The sequence below is a fragment of the Acomys russatus genome, chromosome 5 (assembly GCF_903995435.1).
Source record: "Acomys russatus chromosome 5, mAcoRus1.1, whole genome shotgun sequence".
Taxonomy (NCBI): domain Eukaryota; kingdom Metazoa; phylum Chordata; class Mammalia; order Rodentia; family Muridae; genus Acomys; species Acomys russatus.
In genome coordinates, this window is record NC_067141.1 from 30490852 (window position 1) to 30514148 (window position 23297).

General features: G+C 51.5%; 3 protein-coding genes across 6 annotated transcripts; 2 read left to right on the forward strand and 1 right to left on the reverse strand.

Annotated features, from left to right (window-relative positions):
• The first annotated feature begins 794 nt into the window (after window positions 1-794).
• B3gat3 (beta-1,3-glucuronyltransferase 3) lies at window positions 795-9129 on the forward strand. Its single transcript, XM_051146091.1, has 5 exons — window positions 795-976; window positions 2496-2670; window positions 7410-7770; window positions 7950-8240; window positions 8591-9129. Exons 1-5 carry the CDS (start codon window positions 895-897, stop codon window positions 8687-8689), a joined length of 1008 nt encoding a protein of 335 aa, XP_051002048.1. The 5' UTR covers window positions 795-894; the 3' UTR covers window positions 8690-9129.
• A 185-nt stretch (window positions 9130-9314) lies between these two features.
• On the reverse strand, window positions 9315-11302 carry Rom1 (retinal outer segment membrane protein 1). The gene is made up of 3 exons (XM_051146098.1): window positions 10450-11302; window positions 9844-10090; window positions 9315-9751 (listed from the first exon to the last, which is right to left on the reverse strand). Exons 1-3 carry the CDS (start codon window positions 11037-11039, stop codon window positions 9533-9535), a joined length of 1056 nt encoding a protein of 351 aa, XP_051002055.1. The 5' UTR covers window positions 11040-11302; the 3' UTR covers window positions 9315-9532.
• Window positions 11303-11456: 154 nt separating this feature from the next.
• Window positions 11457-23077, forward strand: Eml3 (EMAP like 3). Of its 4 annotated transcripts, none has more exons than XM_051146092.1 (22): window positions 11457-11819; window positions 12595-12766; window positions 12840-13100; window positions 13204-13317; window positions 14717-14787; window positions 14935-15058; window positions 15286-15456; window positions 15824-15893; window positions 15980-16090; window positions 16445-16540; window positions 17699-17854; window positions 17983-18124; window positions 18482-18633; window positions 18716-18841; window positions 18919-19050; window positions 19815-19882; window positions 20419-20507; window positions 20579-20676; window positions 20808-20895; window positions 22074-22172; window positions 22408-22538; window positions 22628-23077. In XM_051146092.1, the coding sequence occupies exons 1-22, from the start codon at window positions 11798-11800 to the stop codon at window positions 22829-22831; spliced, it is 2697 nt and encodes an 898-aa protein (XP_051002049.1). In that variant the 5' UTR covers window positions 11457-11797; the 3' UTR covers window positions 22832-23077. The 4 variants fall into 4 exon arrangements, with proteins under 4 accessions (XP_051002049.1, XP_051002050.1, XP_051002051.1 ...); XM_051146093.1 differs by having other exon boundaries at window positions 14720-14787; XM_051146094.1 differs by having other exon boundaries at window positions 12843-13100.
• Window positions 23078-23297: the final 220 nt, after the last annotated feature.

Here is a 23297-nt window from a genome sequence, read left to right on the forward strand (position 1 = left end):
TGGAATATCTAGAAGAAACATTAAAAAAAAATGCCCTATGCTAATAACAATTTTGGCCAACCTAAAATGGAAGGGCTGGTGAGATGCCTCAACAGGTAGAGAACCAAGCCTGAGGTGCCGAGCTTGATCCCCGCAGTCCTCTGCCCACCAGGAACACACATGTTCTAACATGCCAAATAGGGATGATTCCATCTGAACAATCTGTGGGTTGAAACGCTTCGATGTCTAACGACAGAGGTCAGGTAAGACCATCAGAAAACATTTATGTTCAACTCACAACAGTAGCAAAATTGCAGTTATGAGGTAGCAATGAAAATAGTTTGATGGTTGGGAGGGGTCGCCAAAAAGTGAACTGTATGAAAGGGTCTCACAGCGTTAGGAAGGTTGAGAATCACTGGAACAGACCCAGCAAACTGGACTGGCACCCGGCAGGCCCCACCGACAGTCCATTCATTGGTTGGATAAATATTGAACAACTGAGCGGCCAGCGCTGAGTGCTGAGGCTGAAGGATGGACGGGTAAATCTAGAAAACAGGGGCAGGAGAGGGACTCGTGCTCAATTCCGACCTTCAAGGTGGAGCTCGAGCTAGGTCGCAGGTGCACCTACTCTCAGTCTGACTAGATGCCACGACTGCTAGACACGGCGGATATAGCGTCACCATTCTGGTTGGCCTACCAGGAGGAGGGACCGGAAGCTGCATAGGGGAAGGGCACCACTGGCCGGAAGTGGTCCCAGGTGGCGCTCGGAGACCCGGGTTCCCAGGAACTGCCCAGGGAGCGGAGGAAAGCAGCTCGGGGCGGGGCGGCCGGGGCGGGGCCGGCGGGAGGGCCGAGGGTCGAGCAGACCTGTCCCTGCCGGTCCCGGTGGACCCCGCCTGCCCCGGCGGCGCGGCCATGAAGCTGAAGCTGAAGAACGTGTTTCTTGCCTACTTCCTGGTGTCGATCGCCGGCCTCCTCTACGCGCTGGTGCAGCTCGGTGAGCGGGGCGGGGCGGGATGCGGAGGGCCACCCCAGACGCAGGGGATGACACCCGCACACGGCTGCTTTTCCCCCTCGCTCGGGCCTCAGGAGCCCTCGATGGCCCCATGTCTAGAACTCTCGGCAGTCTGTGACTCTGCGCGGGTGCCAGCCAGGCCGTGAATGACCCCGCCACCGCCGTGCATCCTATTTCCCACCCGTCCCCTTGCTCTGCCTCCTACTTACTGACACGCTTACTGACACGTTTTTGAGAACAGCCCTCACCCCCACCCCGTACATTGTCCCCTCCAGTTCTTGACCTGAGATGCTTTTCCCTCCAAGGCTATCTATTTCTCATCCTTCTGGTTTTAGATCAGATGTCACCTCAGGTGTTCCCTGACCCCCTTAACTTAAGTAGCCCTTCTTAGTCTCACTCCCTTTTAATTATCCTAAATGGCCCATATCTCAATTTGAAATGATTTTATTGATGTCAGCTTCTTCCACGAAAGTCAAAGCTCCTTGACTTTATTCAATAAATGTTTATCTAGTAATGGAATCATCGAATTTACTGACAAGTCAGTGGTCACACGGCTATGGAGCAGATTGAATCCAGCTTTTTATACAGGAACTTGGAAAATGCCTTTCGGGTAGTGCCATTACGTGAGCCTCCAGCAGTGCAGACTTTTCCATTATTTATGAATGTGGAAGGTAAAATTAGGATCAGAAGGTAGAAAGGATAGAAAGTGACAGCAGGGCTGAGTTTGTAGCACAGTGGTAGAGCACCAGCAAGTGTGAGGCCCTTGGTTGGAGTCTCAGCAAAGGAAAAAAGAGTGACAGAATTGATTAAAAATGAAGAGTTGAGAGATGGGCAGTGGTGGCGTACGCCTTTAGTCCTAGCACTTGGAAGGCAGAGGCAGGTGATCTCATGAGTTTGAGGCCAGCTTGGTCTACAGAGCAAGTTCCAGGACAGCTAGGGTTAGACAGAAAAACTGTCTCAAAACAAAACAACACAACACCCAGCCAGGCGGTGGTGGCGCTCGCCTGTAATCCCAGCACTTGGGAGGCAGAGACAGGCGGATCGCTGTGAGTTTGAGACCAGCTTGATCTACAGAGACCAGGACAATCAAGGATACACAGAGAAACCCTGTCTTGAAAAAAACAAAAAATAAAATATATAAACAAAACCCAACAACAACAAAAGAGGAGTTGAATATGGCCCACCATTTGGAAAACAGGCCAATGGGTTATGGGTCTGAGGCCAGCTTGGGCCATAAAATGACAACAATAAATTACCAATTAGTTATAACATATACAAACATAACAACAACAACAACAACAAAAAGACAACAATAAAAGAAAGATGAAGAGTACCTGCTGATTGAAAGAGTAAGTTCCCCACCACCATGCTAAAAAACAAGTTAGAAGGGAAGTTCTGTTTTGGCTAGCAGTTAAGAGGCATTGATTCTGCATTGCTGAACTACAGGTCTTGTGGTTCTCTGTGGCAACTCCCTTTCCTTGTTGGTGCTCCCCGATACCAGGACAGCCTTGTGACTGCCTCCCTCCACTGCGAGCAGCATCTGAGCAGCTTCGGCAGAAGGACCTGAGGATTTCCCAGTTGCAAGCAGATCTCCGACGCCCACCGCCTGCCCCAGCCCAGCCCCCTGATCCAGAAGCCCTGCCTACTATCTATGTTATTACCCCGACTTATGCCAGGTATGGTTCTGGGATGCTCCAGAGGTCTGCACTGACCAAGGAGATGAGTTAATGATGAATTTGGGGAGGCAGTGAATGAGGGGGTAATCCTTAAACTAGAGTTTGCCAAATGCTATGATAAATGATCTGTATCTTTATGTGTGGGAAAATGTTTTTTTCCCTATAAAAATAGACAAAGGAATATTAGGAAGTAGATTACTGAGTTACTGCTAAACTTTGTAAGATAGGACAATAAAGTGTGAAAGAAGGTTTGAGTTTGCCAATGAGTTAACTCTTCTTAGGAATCTCTTGGTTAGAAAGTTCTAGTCCTGGGGGCTGGAGAAATGGCTCAGTGGTTAAGGGTATAGCCTGCTCTTCCAGAGGTCTTGAGTTCAATTCCCAGCAACCACATGATGGCTCATAACCATCTATAATGTTATCTGATGCCCTCTTCTGCCAATAAAGCACTCATATACAATAAATAAATCTTAAAGAAAAAAAAAGAAAGTTCTAGTGCTTTGATTAGATACAGATACTTAGCTGATAACTGTAATCCCAGCACTTGGGAGACTGAGGGCTACTGACTTGTACTCATCCTGGACTACAGAGTAAGGTTTTCTCAAAACAAACAAAATCACAACAAAAAAAATTACCCAACAACAAAACCAACCAAACAAAAATTCCTGATTAAAATGAAAAAAACAGCTGGAGCTGGGCGATGGTGGTGCACACCTTTAATCCCAGCACTTGGGAGGGAGAGGCCAGCCTGGTCTACAAGTTGAGTCCAGGACAGCCAGGGCTACACAGAGACACCCTGCCTTGGAAAAAACAAAAACAAACCAAAACCAGAGCTGGGCTCAGTGGCACACACCTGTAATCCCAGCACTCTGGGAGGCAGAGGTATGCGGATCTCTGTGAGTTGGAGACCAGCCTGGTCTACAAAGTGAGTCCAGGATAGCCAGGGCTATCACAGAGAAACCTTGTCTCAAAAACAAAAACAAAAACAATAAAATAAATAAAAAACAGGGCTAAGCAGGGTTGGTGGAAAAATATTTACTTAGCATTCACTAACAGTGAATCTCTAGCAGAGGGTTGGAGGATGTAGAAAGGGGCAGATAGCCTGCTAGCTTTTAGAAACGTTTTTGTACAAGCTTCTGCTACTTTTTTTTTTTTTTAACCAGGGTCTATGCTAGATGCTTGACCTTTTTCTTTCTTTCTTTCTTTCTTTTTTTTTTAAGTTCAGATCTTGTCTTAACACTGAGAAAACCAACTTAGAAATATAGTTTGGGACCTGCAGCCAAAAGTCCTGTAAACATGCCTTTAACATGCCTTTCCAGACGCAGATGAGTGGCCATCTAGTCAGGCAACTGTAGATACCCTCACTCTCACGCACTTAGACATACCGCCAAACCAATATAAATGGTAAGGAAACCCAGAAGAGGCAAACTGTATATTCCCAGTGATTTCTTTCAAATAATTTTGGGCTGTGCTACATCTCAAAATTAACCAAATAGCTGGGCATCGGTCACGTGCACCTGAAGGAACCAGCCCCCTTCAGGACCCCCATTAAAGCCAAAGTCTGGGAAAATGTAAAAGTCAGCCTACTCAGTCCTCCCTTAAAGACCCCCATTAAGGCCAAAGCATGTACATTTCTAGGGGGGCCAGCTTCAACCAAGGACAGACAGATATCAGATCACTGTATGTGTGTGGCAGGGACAGGAAAAACCTTGAAGAGTCCAACTTGACTCAAGGTCTCAGTCTGTGCTTAGAGTCCAGCTGGACTTAAGGACAACCAGCTGTGTTTAAAATTTCCACTACCCCTCCCCAACTAAAAAAGTTCCTAAACGCCTCCTGTGACTGCTTCAACCAATCTTTCCCATAGGTCAGCTTGCCCCTCCACCCATTATCCAACCACCAAACGCCAAGACTTGTAACTCCCTGCTTGCAGCTTTTCTGCCCAAATGCCAACCAATCACATACTGTAAAACTCATTTCTTTGTCTAAAACCTATAAAAGGCCTGTGCCTCTGTTTCTCGGGGTCTGCAGCTTCAAATTCCTATTCCTATGCATTTGCATCGACAATGGACTCCATCTCTTAGTGGGGACTCCGGGGATAGACTAGAGATCTCTCTAGAGGTCTCAGTCTTACACACCTTTTCTCTGTTTTAGTCTTGGCTCTCCTGGTCTCTCTTTGTAGATCAGGCTGGCCTTGAACTCACAATGATCCGCCTGCCTCTGCCTCCCAAATGCTGGGATTAAAGGCGTACACCACCACGCCCAGCTTGGTCATGTGCACCTTTAATCCTAGCCCTTGGGAATCAGAGGCTGAAGGATCCCTTTGAGAGTCCTAGGCCAGCCTGGTCTAGGCAATGAGTTCCAGGCCAGCCAGGGCTCCACAGGGAGATCTTGTCTCTAAAAACAAAACAGAACAAACAAAAAACCTAATTAGGGCTTAGAGAGATGGCTCAGAGGTTAAAGCTGTTCTTCTAAAAGTCCTGAGTTCAATCCTCAACAACCATATGGCAGCTCATAACCATCTATAATGAGATCTGGTGCCTTTTGGCCTGCAGGCCGAACACTGTATAAGTAATAAATAAGTAATCTTAAAAACCTAAACCTAATTAGTTGAGCCATGCAGGGCAAGGTGGCACAGTCCTGTAATCTTAGCACTCAGGGAGGCAGAGACAGGTGGATTTCTGTGAGTTCGAGGCCAGTCTGGTCTACAAAGTGAGTCCAGAACAGTGAAGGCTACACAGAGAAACCCTGTCTCAAAAACAAAACAAAACAAAACAAAACAAAAAACCAAAAAAGTAAAAAAAAAAACAAAAACCCTATTTAAAATAAATTAGAATTTGTTAGTTTGTTTACTTATTTACTTTAAATTTTATGTGTATATGCCTTTGCCTGGGTGATTTATGTACACTGAAAGTGTGCAGATGCCAGCAAAGACCAGAAGAGGGCAGTGAGTGCCCTGGAACTGGAGTTAGAGGTGGTTGTGAGATGACACAGATATTGGGAATCAAACACTGGTTCTCTGCAAAACCATCAAATTCTCTTAACCATTTCACCAGGTCTCTTTTTTTATTTTCTTTATTTCTTTTTTTAATTTAGAAGTAAAGTCTCACACTGGCTGGCTGGTAGCTATACTAGAAAGTATAGACCAGTTTATCATCTGGTCTACACTCACAGAGATCTGCCAACTTCTGCCTCTTGAACGCTGGGACTAAAGGTGTGTGCCACCATGACCAGCTTACCTTGTTTTTCTAAAATATATCTTTGTCTGGGAGGCATAACTGGGTGGCGTGTGCAAGGCCTTGGGTTAAATCCCTAACACTAAGACAAATAATATTTTGGCATGATGACATGCTTGTAGTCTCAACACTCAAACCCAGCCCTGAAAATTGTTGAGTTTGAGGCTATCCTAGGGTACAGTATGAGACTCTGTCTCAAAATACTAAGAAAACTGTTACAAAGTATTCATCTCATTTATTTTTATTTTTATTACTTTGTTACTTGGGGCTGAACTGCACACTGGCTAGGCAAACATGTTACTATTGAGCTATATATTATTCATCTTATTTATTTATTTTGTTTTTTTGAGACAAGATTTATCTGTGTAGCCCTCTGGCCATTCTGGGACTCTGTAGACCAGGCTGGCCTCAAACTCAGAGATCGCCTGCCTTTGCTTCCCTAGTGCTGGGGTTAAAGGCGTGCGCTACTACCTGGGCTATTTATTTACTTTTTTGACACAGAATCTGTGTCTGTGTGTGTCTCTCTCTCTCTCTCTCTCTCTCTCTCTCTCTCTCTCTCTGTCTGTCTCTCTCTCTCTCTCTCTCTCTCTCTCTCTCTCTCTCTCTCTCTCTCTCAGAACTTGCTGGGTAGACCAAGCTAGCCTCAAACTCCACAGAGATCTCTCTGCCTCTGCCTCCCAAATGCTGGGATTAAAAGTGTGTACCACTATACCCATCTTCCTAGTCCAGTTTTATTCCTGAGTAAACTTGAGGCTCAGATTAAGCCATTTCCCAAAGTATTTCACTTGATAAATTATAAAACTGAATATGCAGAGTGTGGTATCCCAGTACTAGGAGGCAGAAACAGGAAGAGCAGGAATTTAAGACTGTCCTCACCAGCATATACAGGATGAGGCCAGTCTAACTACATGAGACCCTGGGTCAAAAAACAGAACAAGCTGGGCGTGGTGGCGCACACCTTTAATCCCAGCACTTGGGAGGCAGAGGCAGGCAGATCTCTGTGAGCTCGAGGCCAGCCTGGTCTACAAAGTGAGTCTAGGACAGCCAGGACTGTTACACAGAGAAACCCTGTATCGAAAAACAAAAAAACAGAACAAATTACAAAATGATGTAAACCCAGCTCCATCTGATCTCAAGTCATGTGTCCTGTAGTCTTGCCCGAGCCTGAAGTGGATGATGACTGTGGATTGGAATGGTAGGGCAGGTGGTCATCTGCATGAAATTGACACCCAAGGAAGGGGGAGGCAACTTGGCAGCCTCCTGATACTTGCTTGAATACCTGAAGTTCTGGGTTCCATCTTAACACACACACACACACACAGAGAGACAAAGAGACAGAGAGACAGACAGACAGAGACACAGAGAGAGAGACAGTCAGACAGACAGACAGAGACAGATGGACAGAGTCAGAATGCACAGATGCTAACAGTGTCCAGGAGCTGCTGTTGTCCTAAGTGTAGTGGGCCAAGGTTCCCTGGCCCCTTCTTTCCTGCATTTCTCCCCCTGCAGGCTGGTTCAGAAGGCAGAGCTGGTTCGGTTGTCCCAGACCCTGAGCTTGGTGCCCCGTCTACACTGGGTGCTGGTGGAGGACGCTGAGAGCCCTTCCCCGCTGGTCTCGGGGCTGCTGGCTGCCTCTGGTCTCCTCTTCACACATCTGGCTGTCCTCACTCCCAAGGCTCAGCGGCTTAGGGAAGGCGAGCCAGGCTGGGTCCGGCCCCGAGGAGTAGAGCAGCGCAACAAGGCCCTGGACTGGCTCCGAGGCAAAGGGGGTGCTGTTGGGGGGGAAAAGGACCCACCACCACCAGGGACCCAAGGAGTCGTGTACTTTGCTGATGATGACAACACCTATAGCCGGGAGCTCTTTAAGGAGGTGAGCCCTGGGATAAAGATGGAGGCCAGGGGGTGCCAGTTTTCTTCTTTGTCTTGCTTACCAGTGTTGATGTGGGCTGCGGGGTGAAGATGGGGATCATGCAGTAAGGGAGGGATAGTAAACAAAAGCAGTTCTTTTTCCTGGCCACCCCTCTCTGTTTCTTTTCTCATCTCCATTAGATGCGTTGGACTCGTGGTGTCTCAGTGTGGCCTGTGGGGCTGGTGGGCGGCCTGCGCTTTGAGGGTCCTCAGGTACAGGATGGCCGGGTTGTGGGTTTCCACACAGCATGGGAACCTAACAGGCCTTTTCCCCTGGACATGGCGGGGTTTGCTGTTGCCCTGCCCTTGCTGTTGGCTAAGCCCAGTGCCCAGTTTGATGCTACTGCACCCCGGGGCCACCTGGAGAGTAGTCTGCTGAGTCATCTCGTGGATCCCAAGGACCTGGAGCCACGGGCTGCCAACTGTACTCAGGTAAGAGGGTGGAGAAACCTGTGCCGGGATGAGCAGCTGATGGGAGAAGCGGGAGAAACTCTCCAGACCTCTGACCAACTTTATTTTTCCTCTGTTGAAAAAGCTACTGAGAGTTCAGGGTAGGGCTCTGGCCACTCCATCTTACAGACTTCTGTGAACCCATGCGAATGTCAGAGGCACAAGGAACAAAGCCCCATTTTAGAGGCAGTAAAGTTCCCCCACACCCACATCTTGTACATCGTACCCCACTCTGAATGCCGAAGGGGTTGGGCTGGGGGTGGGATCCATCCTGGACCACGCCTCCCAGGGCCCTGCATATGGCTGGTTCTGACCCGAGCCTTCCTTTACAGGTACTGGTATGGCACACAAGGACGGAGAAACCTAAGATGAAGCAGGAGGAGCAGCTAGGGCGGCAGGGCCAGGGCTCAGACCCAGCCATTGAGGTGTGATGGCTGCCTCACCCTCACTTCTACCTTATTTTAGGCACATACCTTGCAGGACTGGGCTCCAGGCCAGCCCAGGATGTGTGTGTGGGTTTTGTTTTTTGTTTTTTTTTTAAAGACGACCCCTCAGAAGCAGAGGTAGCCCCTCCAACCACAGGGTGTGGCCCAGCTGCTTCCTCCCTTCCCCGAGCCTGCCATGTGGCACTGCCCACAGACTGGGGACAAGCAGCTGTTGTATTGAGCCAGGTCAGCCCCATCTGGGGTGGAGCAGGATAGATGGACTCAGGAGGGAGGGTGGCTGAGGGAACTGGGTAACTTATTGGGGACAAGCATGCACTGGGGGGCTAGAGGAGCTGGGCTGGACCCTCCCCACCTGAGCATGCGGATCTCCTTCCTACCTCTAGAATAAAGAATCTCAGCTTGGAAGGGCTTTGTGTTCCTCTTCATTTGACTAGCCTCTTCGCTGCTCTCTGATCCCCAGGGATCAGGCATCTCCCTGTTCCTACACAAGCCAGGTTCTTCCTCTGCGTAGACATCAGTCCCTCAGGCCCCATCCCCTTGACAAGAGAGCGAGCAGTGGCTTCCATTTAAAAACTTTATTGTAGAATCTGTATACTAGAAAGAGTCTCCAGTCCTTTGGGTGCCACTTTCCTGTCACCCTCATCTATTCTCAGTCTTGGTGGTTCTGACCGCAAAGGCTGGGCTCCAGTACCCCTGGACCTCTTATCCTGGTCCAGTTCTGACTGCTCTAACGCCTGTAATCCCAGGGCCCCTCCTTCCCTGAGCCTGAGTAAAGAATTGTAAGTTCCCATATTTGTCCCACCCCTACCCCACCCCCCTGGCAGGTTACTAGGCCTCAGTTAGAACCTCCTTGGGAGGTTCCTTTTCTGGTGGGGCCTCCTCAGGTGCTGGCTTATGGGCAAGCCCTCCCTGCAGCCATGCAGTTTTCAGTATGTCCTTCAGCCCACCAGGAAAAAGATAGCCCTGGGTTTCTCCTTCCCCGTCAATGACTCCTCCAAGGCCCTCCAGCGCCGTCTGCAAATACCGCAAACCAAGGAGCACAAAAGCCTGTGGGAGAAGCAAGTGGAGAAAGAGATGGTCAGTGGGTTTGTGGCCACAGGGCTGAAGGTGGAAGGAGGCAGGGGTCTTGGCTGACTGACCTGCAGCAATAAGGTGACAGCCAGCATGCTTCCCAGTGTGCCGGACAGACCCTGCAGGTGCCCCAGCAGCACCTCATGGCACCCTTGGGCCCAGAGGTTTAGGTTGGGCTGTCGAGGATCAAAGAGTGGATGGGCGTAGGGGTCGGAGAGCTGGCTTTGCAGGCAAGGCCGGGGTGAGTGGGGGTTGCAGCAGGAGAAAGGGACTCCGTCAGTCAGGTATAAACCCTCCACGTTGCTCTGGATCCGACTGCAATGGCAGAGGCAAGAGTTAGGTGGATGCAGACAGAGGCCTGGAGGAGCATCTGAGAGCAGGGGCAGCTGAAAAAAATGATCGTGAAACATTTACTCAGAGCTTTACTATCCAAGCATGCATAATTATTTATTTCCACAGCTCTGTAAGATAGGAGCCTATCTGAAGACAAAGACAGGTACATTCATCTCCATTTTAGAGGTGAGGAATGCGCCCAGAGTGGTTTGGCAACATGCTCTGGGCAGCGCAGCTGATAAGTAGAATTGTAATCCACTCTCAGCCCTATTTACGGCATTTCAAGGCAAAGGAGGGATTCTACGGAGGAGAAGGAAAAGAGAAGCAAACCAATCACTCACTCAACCACATCCTGGTCACTGGGGTCCAGGTAACGGTTGCTGACCCACTGAACACCAAACCAATCCTTGTAGCCGTAGCGCCCGCAGCAATGGTACCTCAACTGTAACTCATCCATCAGTCGTTTGGCCTGACAGTGTCCAGGCACCTCTGTGTCCTTGTAGTGAGCCAAGGCAGCCTCCAGGCCTTCCTCCAGTCCCTGATGCAGATTAATAGGCAAAACCAGGGCTAGCCCCAAGGCAAGGGTCAGTAGCCCCCCGCCTGCAGCAGTGCCAGCTGCCAGCAGTGGACTCAGGACCCCTCTCCAGGGAGGGTATTGAGCTGCATCCAGACTCGCCCGGCTGGCTCCGGCGCCTCCTAGCCCTGTGCCTAGAGCCAGGGCTCCCGCTGCTAATGCAGTCTGGGGCAGGGCAGGGAATGAACAAGAGGGAGCCAGGAAGGTGCCAAGGTGCCACAGCTGTACCAGGAGGTGCCCGCTACAGAGGAGGGTGAGGCCACCGGCCAGTGCCAGCAGCCAGGAGAGGAGCCAGATCCCTTGCGCCAAACGGATACGGGGTTGGAGGGGCAGCACCACGGGCAGCACCGGCGCCATCTCCCATCTCTGCCGGAGGGAGTGAGGAGCCGTCGGGGCTTGGGGTTGGCCGGGACAGGCAGGATGCTGAGTCAGCCCAGCCTGGCTTCAGCAGGGCTAATGCCATCCTGACCCCAATACCTTGGACATCCTCCCACTCCAGTCTTAATAACCCTCTGCCAGCCCCAATTCAGGATGCTTAGCCTTGCCCTTTAGGAAAGGCCCCGCCCCCAGGCAGAAGGCCCACTTCTTGACCCCGCCCTGCCCTTTCGCGGAAGTGAGAGTTTGGTACGCCCAGCTCCCGGCTTAGAGACCCAGACCTCAGGCCCCGTGTCTCCTCCCAGGTCCTCTGGGAGCCTGAGGGCCGGAAGCCAGGCTAGAGCCTGGCGGGGTGAAGGGTCAGCCGTGTGTCCCGCCCTCCCGATTAGAGCCTCGGGTCTTGGACAGGGAAGGGTTACCTGGCGTCCCGCCCCCCCCCCTCTGGCCCGCCCCACTCCCGCGCTTGCTGGCGACTCCGGGTCCCGCGCCTGTTTGTGCTGCGGCGCTGGGGCTCGGGACGGCCCCATCATCGCACCCCGGGGAGCCCACCCCAGGAGAATAGCAGGCCGGGTTCCTTAGCGCCCCCTGCAACCCCTGTCCCCCCACGCCCGACAGCGCCCCCGGGGGGTGGCACGGCACCCGCCGCGAGCGCCCAGGGTGCTTCCTTCCCCTCTCCCCAGCCATGGCCCCCGCGGCTTAGACGCCTCCGCCACCACAGCTCGGAGCATCGCGGGGGCCGGATGGACGGGGCTGCGGGGCCCGGTGAGTACGGGGCGGGGCGGGCGGCATGGCCCTGATTCCCTGAGCGCCAGCCGACGGGCACTGCCAGTGCTGGACGGCCGGCCGTTTAGTGGCGTGTTCTCCAGCTCTGCGCCCCAGGGACTCTGAGCATCCTCCTCAGTTCTTCAGGTTGTCAAATTCTAGTTCCTAGGAACCCCGTACTGTCACGTTGGGCTTCCTTAGTGTCATTCTACTCCTTGGTTCTCTGTGCCCCTCTAAGTTTGCCTGAATTCTGTGTCACTCTTGGTCTTTTCCCCGGGAATTCCGGGTCTTTTTTATTTCAGACTCCCACAGTTACCTTGGGATGGTCACTGTAACAACTCTCCGCTGATAGTCTCGATCGTGTTCTTTACACCTTAGCCCCTCAGCCTGACTTCACTGTCCAGTCCATTTTCCTGTGTCTCTAGCTTGACAGCGTTTGCATTTGGTAGAGACTTGTGCTTACTGGTAGGGCTGTGGTTCCTCAACAGTCATGCTCTACCCCCTCTCCACGTACGTCTGCAGTATTCCATATTTACCCCAGGCACTCCATGGTACTCTGCCTTTGTGGAGGCTTAGACAGCAGCAGGAAGGGAGTTTTGCCAGGCTCCCTGCCTGCCCTGCTAGGAGGAGGCCCTTGGTCCCCTCCCATGCCCATCCATCTCCGCCCTCTGGATGAGCCTCCAAAGCTTTGGACTGCTTGAAAGGGTAAGAGGACGGCACCACGTCCATCCTACAGACAGTGGCGCTTTTCTGAGTGCTCTTGCCGCTTCCCCAGGTGAGGGCCCTGCTCACGAGACCCTGCAAAGCCTGAGCCAGCGGCTTCGGGTGCAGGAAGAAGAAATGGAACTGGTAAAGGCAGCCCTGGCAGAAGCCCTTCGCCGGCTCCGGCTGCATGGCCCCACCACAACCCTGCAGGGCTCTGGCACACCAGCTCCCACAAGTGACAGGTACACACGGCAACACATTCCTTCTTCCTTCTTGGGAACTTGGGGGCATCAGGTTAATTTGCTGTCTCCCCAGCAGCATTACAGTTCCCCCAGGACTGCCACCTACATGCAGCCCTTCCTTGGTGAGTCGAGGCACCCAGACTGAGGAAGAACTGGAGATGGAACCATCCTCTGGACCCCCTGGCCTGAGCAATGGACCTCCAGCTCTTCAGGGGGCCAGTGAAGAGCCTAGTGGGACTCAGTCTGAAGGAGGGTGCAGCAGCAGCAGTGGGGCAGGCTCCCCTGGACCCCCAGGAATCCTTAGGCCTGTGCAGCCCCTCCAGCGTTCTGACACGTAGGTGTCCTATGGTAGTAGCTGGGATGGGGGAGGGGTGTGTGTGTGTGGGAAGTCTGGGAAGCAGGACTGCCAGGCTTAATTTTTCTTTCTGCCCCACCAGGCCAAGAAGAAATTCCTCCTCCTCCTCATCCCCATCAGAGCGGCCCAGGCAGAAACTCTCCAGGAAGGCAGCTTCCTCAGCCAACCTGCTCTTGCGGTCAGGGAGCACAGAGAGGTGGGTAAGCCTTCCCTTCCTCCCTCAACTTGCTGTACCCCAGGCTCAGCATCTTGATTTTCCCCATTCCTGTGTGGGGTGCGTGACCTCATTACCCAATAGGAAGAAAGAAACAAAGCATTCCTTGGGACTCGAGCGGTGTTCTGGGCCCTGTGCTAAAACTCTCCTCCCTGTCACTCAGGCCCTGTAACATCTTTAGTGAATGGGTGGCCTCTCATGCAGGCACAGAGAGGGAGTCAGTTGCCTGAAGTCACAGAGTCAAGCTCTGAACCCGCTAGTTCCACTGACTTTTTCATATTACAACATAACCTTTAAAATTCTAGGAGCTAAAAAGCTCCCATGCCTTTTTTTTTTTTTGGCTTTATTGTTGTTGTTGGTTTTTTGAGACAGGGTTTCTTTGTGTAGCCCTGGCTGTCCTGGACTCACTTTGTAGACCAGGCTGGCCTCGAACTCACAGAGATCCGCTTGCCTCTGCCTCCCGAGTGCTGGGATTACAGGCATGCGCCACCATGCCCGGCTGCTCCCATGACTTTTTGTTTAGTTGAGACAGGGTCTCACACTGTAGCCTGGGCTGGCCTAAAAGGCATGGTAGGCCTCCTTTCTTGGCCTCCAGGGTGCTGGGAAGACACCTGGCAGCTCTCATGACCTCCCGCAGACGGCTGTCTTCAGAGCCTCAGCTGACACCCACTCTCTACAAAGTCCTGCTCCGTCTGCTCCTGTAACATAAGGGACACCAACGCCAGGAAGTGGACCTGAAGTTCCATTCTAGCTTTGTTCTTTCTTGGCTTCTCTCATCAACTGATGGTCACCTGTCATTATCCTTTTGGGAGATTTTGCCTACCTCCAAGACTCCTGAAAGGCAGGCCTGGTCTATATTCTGGTTTTTACTTTGGCCCCATTTTTTTTTTTTTTTACAAATATGGAAATAAAGAGGTCGGTAGAGGCCTAGAAGAAAGGGCACAGGCTGAATGGTTTTGTTTGTTTGTTTGTTTGTTTTGGTGTTTTGTTTTGTTTTGTTGAGACAGGGTTTCCCTGTGTAGCCTTGGCTGTCCTAGACTCACTTTGTAGACCAGGCTGGCCTCGAACTTACAGTGATCCGCCTGTCTCTGCCTCCTGAGTGCTGGAATTAAAGGCGAGCGCCACCATGCCTGGCCAGACTGTTTGTTTTACGGTCCTGTTCTCTCATCTTTATATTACCTTTTCTTTTTTCTCTCCTTTTCTTCCTCCATTTCTTTCCTTCTTTGGAACTGAAAATCCCCATCTCTCTGGAGCCCTGATGCTCTGACAGTGACTCCACAGTGACTCCCAAGTTGACTGGGAGAAATCTCCTTTAGTATCTTATCCCACTCCTCTCAGGTCTTGAAATTGATCCTAGTGTTTATGCTTTGCCACTTTCCAGTAGCCGTGGGAGCAAAGACCCCCTGTCCAGCCCTGGGGGTCCTGGATCTCGGAGGAGCAACTATAACCTAGGTATGTCCAGAGAGAGCTGAAGGGGAGCACTCGGATGATGGAACTGGGGTTGGACCCTAAAATACTTTGGGGGAACCTGTCAGGTATGCTGGGTATGCTGCTCTGGCCTTCCGGAAGGGAGGCTTACTTCTCTGCTTTTCTCTGTAGAAGGCATTTCAGTGAAGATGTTCCTTCGTGGCCGCCCCATCACCATGTACATCCCGTCTGGCATCCGAAGTCTTGAGGAGCTGCCCAGCGGTCCACCCCCAGAGACCCTGAGCCTTGACTGGGTGTATCCTATCCCCTCCAGTTCCATGGGAACCCCCCTTCCCACCATGGGCCCCCCTTGCTCCTTTACAGTTTCTTTCTGTGTCTGTGGGGACAAGGAATCCTCTACAGCATCCCATACCACTCCACTGCAGAGGGTAATGCCAAGTAAAAACTTTGCCATTTCAAGCTTAACCTTTTCTCTTCCTGTCCTTGGTCTGACCTTTTCCTTGACCATGGTCCCCAACACAGTTATGGGTACAGGGGTCGTGACTCTCGCTCAAATCTATTTGTGTTGCGCTCTGGGGAGGTGGTCTACTTTATTGCCTGCGTAGTAGTGCTGTACCGGCCTGGGGGAGGCCCAGGGGGTCCTGGAGGTGGCGGCCAAAGACACTACCGTGGTCACACAGACTGCGTTCGATGGTGAGGGTCTTGGGCTCTGGGGCTGATGGGCTTGACAGGGAGAGGGTCTGGCTGGGGGTGGAAGGGCAGGAAAGACAGTTGCTTTGCTGCTTCTTTTTTCTTTGTGGGTTTTTTTTTTTTTTTTTTTTTTTGTGGTGGTTTTTCGAGACAGGGTTTCTCAGGGTAGACTTGGTTGTCCTGGACTCATTTTGTAGACTAGGCTGGCCTCAAGCTCACAGAGATCTGTCTGCCTCTGCCTCTCTGAGTGCTGGGATTACAGGCCTGTGCCACGGTGCCCAGCTGCCTTGCTGCTTCTTAAGCCAGGAGAAGGTGTCTTGGGTGGTCTTGAGAGAGACCCCTTCCCTAGAGTTCTCCTCCCCTTACTTAGCCTTGCTGTTCACCCTGATGGTGTTCGTGTAGCCTCAGGACAGACAGCTGGAGTGGACAAGGATGGAAAGGTAAGGGCAAGGCAGAATATCAAGAAGCCAGGATGAGGTGACAAACCAGTTTTTCTTCACAGTTCTGATCCCTTCCCTTCTCCTAGCCCCTGCAGCCCGTGGTTCACATCTGGGACTCGGAGACACTCCTAAAACTGCAGGAGATTGGACTGGGTGCTTTCGAGCGTGGTGTGGGAGCTTTGGCCTTTTCAGCAGTGGTGAGCTGGGCACAAAGCTTCTAGACCTCTGTTTGCTTGTTTGTTTGTTGAGGCAGGGTCTCATGGACCTTAGGCTGTCCTCTAACTCGGTGTGTAGCTGAGGGTGTCTTTGACCCTTCTGCCTCTCCCTACCGGGTGTTATGGGCGTGTTTTCTTCTTGCTCAGGAGATCACTCTTTCCTTTTACCAGGAAGCCTTGGGGGAAGGCCTGGTGTTCTGGGCTTACACACCCAGTCCTCTTGAGAAAGAGCTACCTGTCAACTTCTTTTGCCCTCCTAACCTGTAATAGAAGCTCTGTCTAATGACAAGACTGTCCAAACCTCGAGAGCTCACAGTGCTGTGTCCCCATCCTCAGGATCAGGGCGCTTTTCTTTGTGTGGTGGATGATTCCAACGAGCACATGCTGTCAGTGTGGGACTGCAGCAGGGGAGTGAAGCTGGCTGAGATCAAGGTGAGGAGCTCAGCTGGCTTGATGGTTTCCGAGTCTGGGGTAAGGCAAGAGTGGTACAATGCAGACAGACCCAGACTTCCATAGACAGGCACTTCCTTTCTGGCTAGAGCAAAGATGAGTTCTCTCAGCTTTTGTGAGAGAGTTCTCATCTGTGCAGTGAGAACTATAGAACTACAGAAGTTCTAGTGGAAAATCTAGTTTTTAGAGGATCAGGGTCCCCCCCCCCCCTCACCCGAGACAGGGTTTCTCTGTGTAGCCTTGGCTGTCCTAGACTTGCTTTGTAGACCAGGCTGGCCTGGAACTCACAGCGATCTGCCTGCCTCTGCCTCCCAAGTGCTGAGATTAAAGGCGTGCACCACCACCGCCCGGTGAGGATCAGGTTTTTTTTTTTTTTTAATTCTCTTTGCAGTGTTGAGGGTCAAACCAGGGCCTTGAGTATGCCAGGCCAGCCTTCTATTACTGCCCTACACCTCCAGCCTTCAACCAGAGTCTTGAAGAAAGAATTATCTTGGGGCCTCAGGGCTTCTGTACCCAGCTTTCTAGAGCAGATTGAGTTGAAGAGTAGACTTTGGTGGCACAAATTTTTCGATCCCAGCTACTCTGGGGGCTGAGCAGAAGGAAAGAGGGCTGAGGACAGAGCCCAATGGAGTGTTAGCCTGGCACACACAAGGCCTTGAACTCCATCTTTGTACTGCAGTAAAAATAAATGTGAAAGGCTGGGCAGTGGTGGTGCATGTCTTTAATCCCAGCACTTGGGAGGCAGAGGCAGTCGGATCTCTGAGTTTGAGGCCAGCCTGGTCTACAGAGCAAGTTCCAGGACAGCCAGGGCTGTTACATAGAGAAACCCTGTCTCGAAAAACAAAACAAAACTGACGAGTCAAGAGCTGGGTGTAGTAGTTCATGACTGTAATTCTGGCACCCGAAAAGCTGCAGCAGTTTTACTGAGAGTTCTAGACCCAGTACTTGAGGCAGACGAAGGCAGATCTCTGAGTTCAAGGCCAACCTGGTCTACAAAGGGAGTTCCAGGGCAGCCAGGGGTACACAGAGAAACCTTGTCTCAAAACAACAAAAACCAAAGGAAAGAAACAAACAAACAAGAAAAGAAGCATCAAAACTCAGGACTTAGGGTGGCTGAATCAAGTGTCTTCCTTTCTGCAGAGTACAAATGACTCAGTGCTGGCTGTTGGCTTCAGTCCTCGTGACAGCAGCTGTATTGTCACCAGTGGAAAATCTCATGTCCACTTTTGGAACTGGAGTGGTGGGACAGGGGTCCCTGGGAATGGGATCCTCGCCCGGAAACAGGGTGTTTTTGGGGTGAGGTGTGGATGGGTGAGGTGGTGGGGCTAAGTACTGTAGATTCTAATGCGCCCCAGTACCCCCAACTGGCCTGTAACATCTGGTTTTTGCCTTTCACTCTGACCTGTGTTCTCTGCCCCCTCCAGAAATACAAGAAACCCAAGTTTATCCCTTGCTTTGTGTTCCTCCCTGATGGGAACATTCTCACTGGAGACTCCGAGGGGAATATTCTCACCTGGGGTCGAAGTGTCTCGGATTCTAAGACCCCAGGCAGGGGTGGGGCCAAAGGTATGTGATTGGGGCTAGCCATTAGGATGTTTGTATCAGAAATTCTGTGGGAACAGAGCAGAGGGTTTCCTGCATTTTTACCCTGAGAACTGATGAACTCCTGTGGGGGTTGGTCTAGAAAAGGTGGGGAACCATATGATAAAGGAAAGAAGGCTTAGGGTTGGGGTTTGTTAGATCTTGGGTTCAAAGTTCGGTTGGCTACTATTTCTATGAGCTGAGTTGGCAGTCACGGGGCTTAGAAAGTGTTCTGTGGGTGCTCAATAGCTGAAGGTATTCTGTGCTGTCATGCTCTAAGCTGCCCCTTTCCCTATTTTCCCAAACTATAAGGGCATGACTTACCCAGGGCTTTACCAACAGAGACCTACACAATCGTGGCCCAGGCCCACGCTCACGAGGGCTCCATCTTTGCCCTGTGTCTCCGACGAGATGGGACAGTGCTGAGTGGTGGTGGGCGGGACCGCCGGCTGGTACAGTGGGGGCCTGGGTTGGTGGCCCTCCAGGAGGCTGAGGTGAGAGGTGGGCCTGGGGTCAAGGACGGGATGGGGAAGAGGAATGGTCAGGGGGCTTTTGACATTCTGTTATGACTTGTAGATTCCAGAACACTTTGGAGCTGTGAGGGCCATTGCGGAAGGGCTTGGCTCGGAGCTGCTGGTGGGAACCACGAAGAATGCATTACTGAGGGGAGATCTGGCTCAGGGCTTCTCCCCTGTTATCCAGGTTGGGGGCCAAAAGTCAGGGAAAGCAGGGAAGGGAGTTTGGGGAAGAGCAAGGGTGACAAACTATGTCTGCTGCAGGGCCACACCGATGAGCTCTGGGGACTGTGTACACATCCCTCCCTGAACCGCTTCCTCACCTGTGGCCATGACCGACAGCTCTGCCTGTGGGATGGGGAAGGCCATGCACTGGCCTGGAGCATGGACCTAAAGGTAGAGTCAGCTGCCCTTGGTCCACCGTGCTACACCTGCTCTGACTCCCCAACACTGCCTTTCCTTCTGCGTCTGGGACAACCAGTTGGTACAGGCTATTTAAGTATGGATTCTGTACAGACTGGTCAAAGTAATGCCTTGTGCTCCCTGGGCTTTGCTTCTGCCTCCTGCCTCTTCTTGCTTCAGCAGCTACGTAGTTAACCTGTAGCACAGAGAGGCATTTCAGCATCTATCCCTTACTAGGCTCTATCCCAGGTCTCCTCTAGCCTCCTCTGGTTGCTTGCGAGGATCCTTTGAAGTTACTAAGATGACAAAGTGTCCATCCAGCTTCCCTTCCAAGAAAGCCATCTTTTATTAACCCTTCCTCTTAATTAACACTTACATACATACTCAGTTTTGGTTGTGACCCAGGCAGGCCTTTTCCTCCCCCACTTCCCTGGCTCTTGTCCTCTAGTGTTTCCCCTTACACTTTGATGTATCTTCTACTCTCCTTCCCCATCCTCCCATCCCTTGAAGCCTCTCTCCTCAAGGCACAGGCCCCTTAGGAATGCATTTTCTTTCTTTCTTTCTTTAAAATGGCTTTTACAGACAGGCTTTCTCTGTGTAGCCTTGGCTGTCTGGGACTCGCTTTGTAGACCAGGCTGGCCTTGAACTCACAGTAATCCGCTTGCCTCTGCCTCCCGAGTGCTGGGATTAAAGGCGTGCACCACCACGCCAGGCTTTCAGGAATGTATTTTCTTGAATTTACCTTCTCTTTTCCCCAGGAGACGGGTCTATGTGCTGACTTCCACCCAAGTGGGGCAGTTGTGGTTGTAGGACTGAACACGGGGAGGTGAGAGAATATACCAGATCTCCCGTGAAGAGAAGCAGGGAGGTCTGAGAAGGGCTCTTGGTAACAGGGGAAGGGACAAGAGGTGACCAAGGCTAACTTAAGTGTTGAGCCACACCCTTTCATGTTCAGATGCTTCTCTGTAGCCCAGGCCTCCCCTCCCCTGCCCTGCCATCAGCAAGCTTTCCCCAGCTATGCTCTTGAGTCTAGGAGTAATGGGGTAGCAGCCCGGGATGGGGAAGCGGTGGGCTGAGGAGGTGTGGGTGTGGGTGTGCAAACAGGGAAGTGACAGGCTTTCTGACTCCACAGGGTTTTTGTGGTAGGCCTGGTTTGCAGTTTCTGACTCCTTTTCCAGGAGGCATCAGAAGCCCCTCAGCTTTTATCTGCCCTCAGCCTCTTCCCATTCCCTCGCCTAAGACTGCAGGGGTGGCCTCGCTCTAGATACCATCACAGCTTTTCTGAGGTTCTCTGTCTCTCGTCCTGCATCCTGACGCACTGCCCTCTGGGTGTGGGCTCACATCCTGCCCTCTCCCTTTCAGGTGGTTGGTTTTGGACACGGAGACCAGAGAGATTGTGTCTGATGTCACTGATGGCAATGAACAGCTCTCAGTTGTCCGGTACAGCCCAGGTGGGAGCCACCCCCACCCTGGACTTGGATCCTGCTCTAGCTCTTCTTTTTCTGAATAACTCTCTTTGTAGATGGGTTGTACCTGGCTATTGGTTCCCATGACAACATGATTTACATCTATAGCGTTTCCAGTTGTGGCACTAAGTCCAGCCGCTTTGGCAGATGTATGGTAAGGATGCTGGGGTAGGAGGTGGGATTTGTTACCAGTGGGCACGGAAACAGGGCTTTGATGCATTAAGGGCTAGTCTGGGGATTGGAAATGGTAGCTAGCTTGTCAAATTCTTGACTCTTGTTCCACAGGGGCACTCCAGTTTTATCACTCACCTCGACTGGTCCAAGGATGGGAATTTCATTATGTCCAATTCTGGGGACTATGAGATTCTTTACTGTGAGTGGCAGGGAGATGGGGATTATTTAAATCTGTTTTTTTTGTTTGTTTGTTTGTTTTCTTTTGTTTCATCAGGCTGGTCCAGACTTCTCTATGTGGCCAGTGCTCTCCTGGCATTTGTCATCCTCCTAATTATCTCTCCTAAGAGATTATAGACGTGGGTGCTGATGTGGCTTCTGGTCAGGAGGGAGGGTAGTATTAGGGGAGCAGCGAGCAGAGGGGCAGATATGGAGGCAGAATGAAGTTGGAATTACACACATAGGAGAGATCTTGTGACTAGGTAAAGTAAATTACAGCTTAGCACTATGTCTTTTTCCTACAAGAACTTGAAGGATTTTAAAAATGGGCCAGGCTTGGTGGTGCAAACCTTTAATCCCTGAACTTGGGAGGCAGAGGTAGTTCAATGGATCTCTAGGAGTTCAAGGCCAGCCTGGTCTACACAGTGAGTTCCAAGCCAGCCAAGGCGACACAGCAAGTCCATGTCTCAAAAAACACAGAAAAACCCTGTCTCGAAAAACAAACAAACAAAAAGGTATTAGCCACTGGCCAATAAGTGGTGCATGCCTTTAATCCCAGTACTGGGGAGGCAGAGGCAGACAGATTTCTGTTAGTTCCAGGGTTAGGTTCCAGGCTCTGAGGCCAGCCAGTTCTACAAAATGATTCCAGGACAGCCAAGGCTATGCAGAGAAACCATGTCTTGAAAAACCAAAAAATCCAAACCAAAGGAAAACATGATGCACTAAGAAAAGATTGTTTTGGGATCGTTTCCCAGGTCAAGTGTGGAGGGGCTGATTTAGGAAGGAGAGGATGAAGAGACTGTTAGAACTTTATCCAGAGGCTGAGACAGAAGAGTCGGGAGTTCCAGGAATGGCTAGGCGAGGCACATAAACTCTTTCTCCCTCCCTCTCTGAGACTGGATTCCCTCTGTGTTGCCCTAGCTGTTCTCAAACTCACTTTGTAGACCAGGGTGGCACCAAACTCAGAGTCTGTCTGGCCCTCTAATACTGGGGTTTAAGCCTTGCTTAGACTATCTCAAAGCCAGACCAAATCACACAGCCTTTCGAGAACTCAGGAAGCACATAGTGGGGTTCATAAAGCACAGCTACACCTGTGATCAGGTCTCACTCCCAACTGAGGAAAGAATGAGAGCTGAGCAGGTTGGGGCAATTTCTACCTAGGGGACGTGGCTGGAGGCTGCAAACTACTAAGGAATCGCTATGAGAGCAGAGACCGAGAGTGGGCTACCTACACCTGTGTGCTGGGCTTCCATGTCTATGGTGAGCCAGGAGTCGGGACCCGTTAGGAGGGCTGGGAGAACAAGGTGGAACCCATTCTGGCCTCAGAATGCTGGGTGTGTGTGTCACCGCGGGGTGGAGGTCATCGCACCAAATCCAAGCAAGAGGCCCTTTTGGTCTTTGGGACTGGAGCGCAGTGGCAACCTGGAAACCCAAAACACTGCAGCTCCAGGTTGTGGGTTGCAGCAGCACGGCTGAGACCACTTTGTTGTGTTAGGTGTGTGGCCTGATGGCTCTGATGGGACAGACATCAACTCCCTTTGCCGCTCCCACAATGAACGTGTGGTGGCTGTGGCAGACGACTTCTGCAAAGTACACCTCTTTCAGTACCCATGCGCTCGAGCCAAGGTGAGGCCTTACTCAGGGGACCATTGGGCCCAGCTGGGTAGACCTGGGACCCCGGCCATTGCTGCAACTGTACTTTTTTTCTGATCCAGGCGCCAAGTCGTATGTACTCAGGCCACGGCAGTCACGTGACTAGCGTCCGGTTCACACACGACGACTCATACCTTGTTTCGTTAGGCGGCAAGGACGCCAGCATCTTTCAGTGGCGAGTGCTGGGGGCAGGGAGCTCTGGGCCCAGCCCTGCCACGCCGTCTAGAACTCCCTCGCTGTCCCCTGCCTCCTCCCTGGACGTGTGATCTAAGCTGGATGGTCTTGTGTCTCTGGTACTGTGGCATTGCCCGGCCCTGGCCAAAACTTATAGGACCAAGGACAGTCCTTTCCTGGGCTGGCTTTTTCTTTTACTTCATACATTCCCAATTGCGCATTTTTCCTGGAGGGGCTAAACCCCTCTCTCCCCATTGCACACACCGTAACGACTCGCTGGCTGAGCCGGGCAACCCTGGCTCCGACTCCTTCTGCCTGGTGAGGGGCAATAAAAAGAAAAAAAGTCACCGCCTGGTGCTTTTGTGTGGCGGGTGCCTCAGGGAGCCAGTGGGGATAGGATGAAAGAAAAAAGTGCAGGGCGGGAAGAGAAAAAAAAAAAGAGCTCAGATCAAATATGCAAATTACAGGCAAAGCGGCTTGCAAATAACCTCAAGAAGCGCGCGCGCGCCTTTCGAGGCCATTATCGGAGCTGCGGGGCCCCATAGCGGAAAGAGTTAA

Bases quoted from the DNA above. Each gene is read 5' to 3' on its own strand.
- Eml3 (XM_051146092.1), top strand. From the start codon at position 11,798: ATGGACGGGGCTGCGGGGCCCG. The intron at 12,767-12,839 runs GTACACACGGCA...CTGTCTCCCCAG, and splicing joins CCAGCTCCCACAAGTGACAG to CAGCATTACAGTTCCCCCAG. The intron at 13,101-13,203 runs GTAGGTGTCCTA...CTGCCCCACCAG, and splicing joins CCCCTCCAGCGTTCTGACAC to GCCAAGAAGAAATTCCTCCT.
- B3gat3 (XM_051146091.1), top strand. From the start codon at position 895: ATGAAGCTGAAGCTGAAGAACGTGTTTCTTGCCTACTTCCTGGTGTCG. The intron at 977-2,495 runs GTGAGCGGGGCG...CCCCGATACCAG, and splicing joins CTACGCGCTGGTGCAGCTCG to GACAGCCTTGTGACTGCCTC. The intron at 7,771-7,949 runs GTGAGCCCTGGG...CATCTCCATTAG, and splicing joins GCCGGGAGCTCTTTAAGGAG to ATGCGTTGGACTCGTGGTGT.
- Rom1 (XM_051146098.1), bottom strand. From the start codon at position 11,039: ATGGCGCCGGTGCTGCCCGTGGTGCTGCCCCTCCAACCCCGTATCCGT. The intron at 10,091-10,449 runs GTGAGTGATTGG...CTGCCATTGCAG, and splicing joins AGTGACCAGGATGTGGTTGA to TCGGATCCAGAGCAACGTGG. The intron at 9,752-9,843 runs GTCAGTCAGCCA...CTTCTCCCACAG, and splicing joins CTGTCACCTTATTGCTGCAG to GCTTTTGTGCTCCTTGGTTT.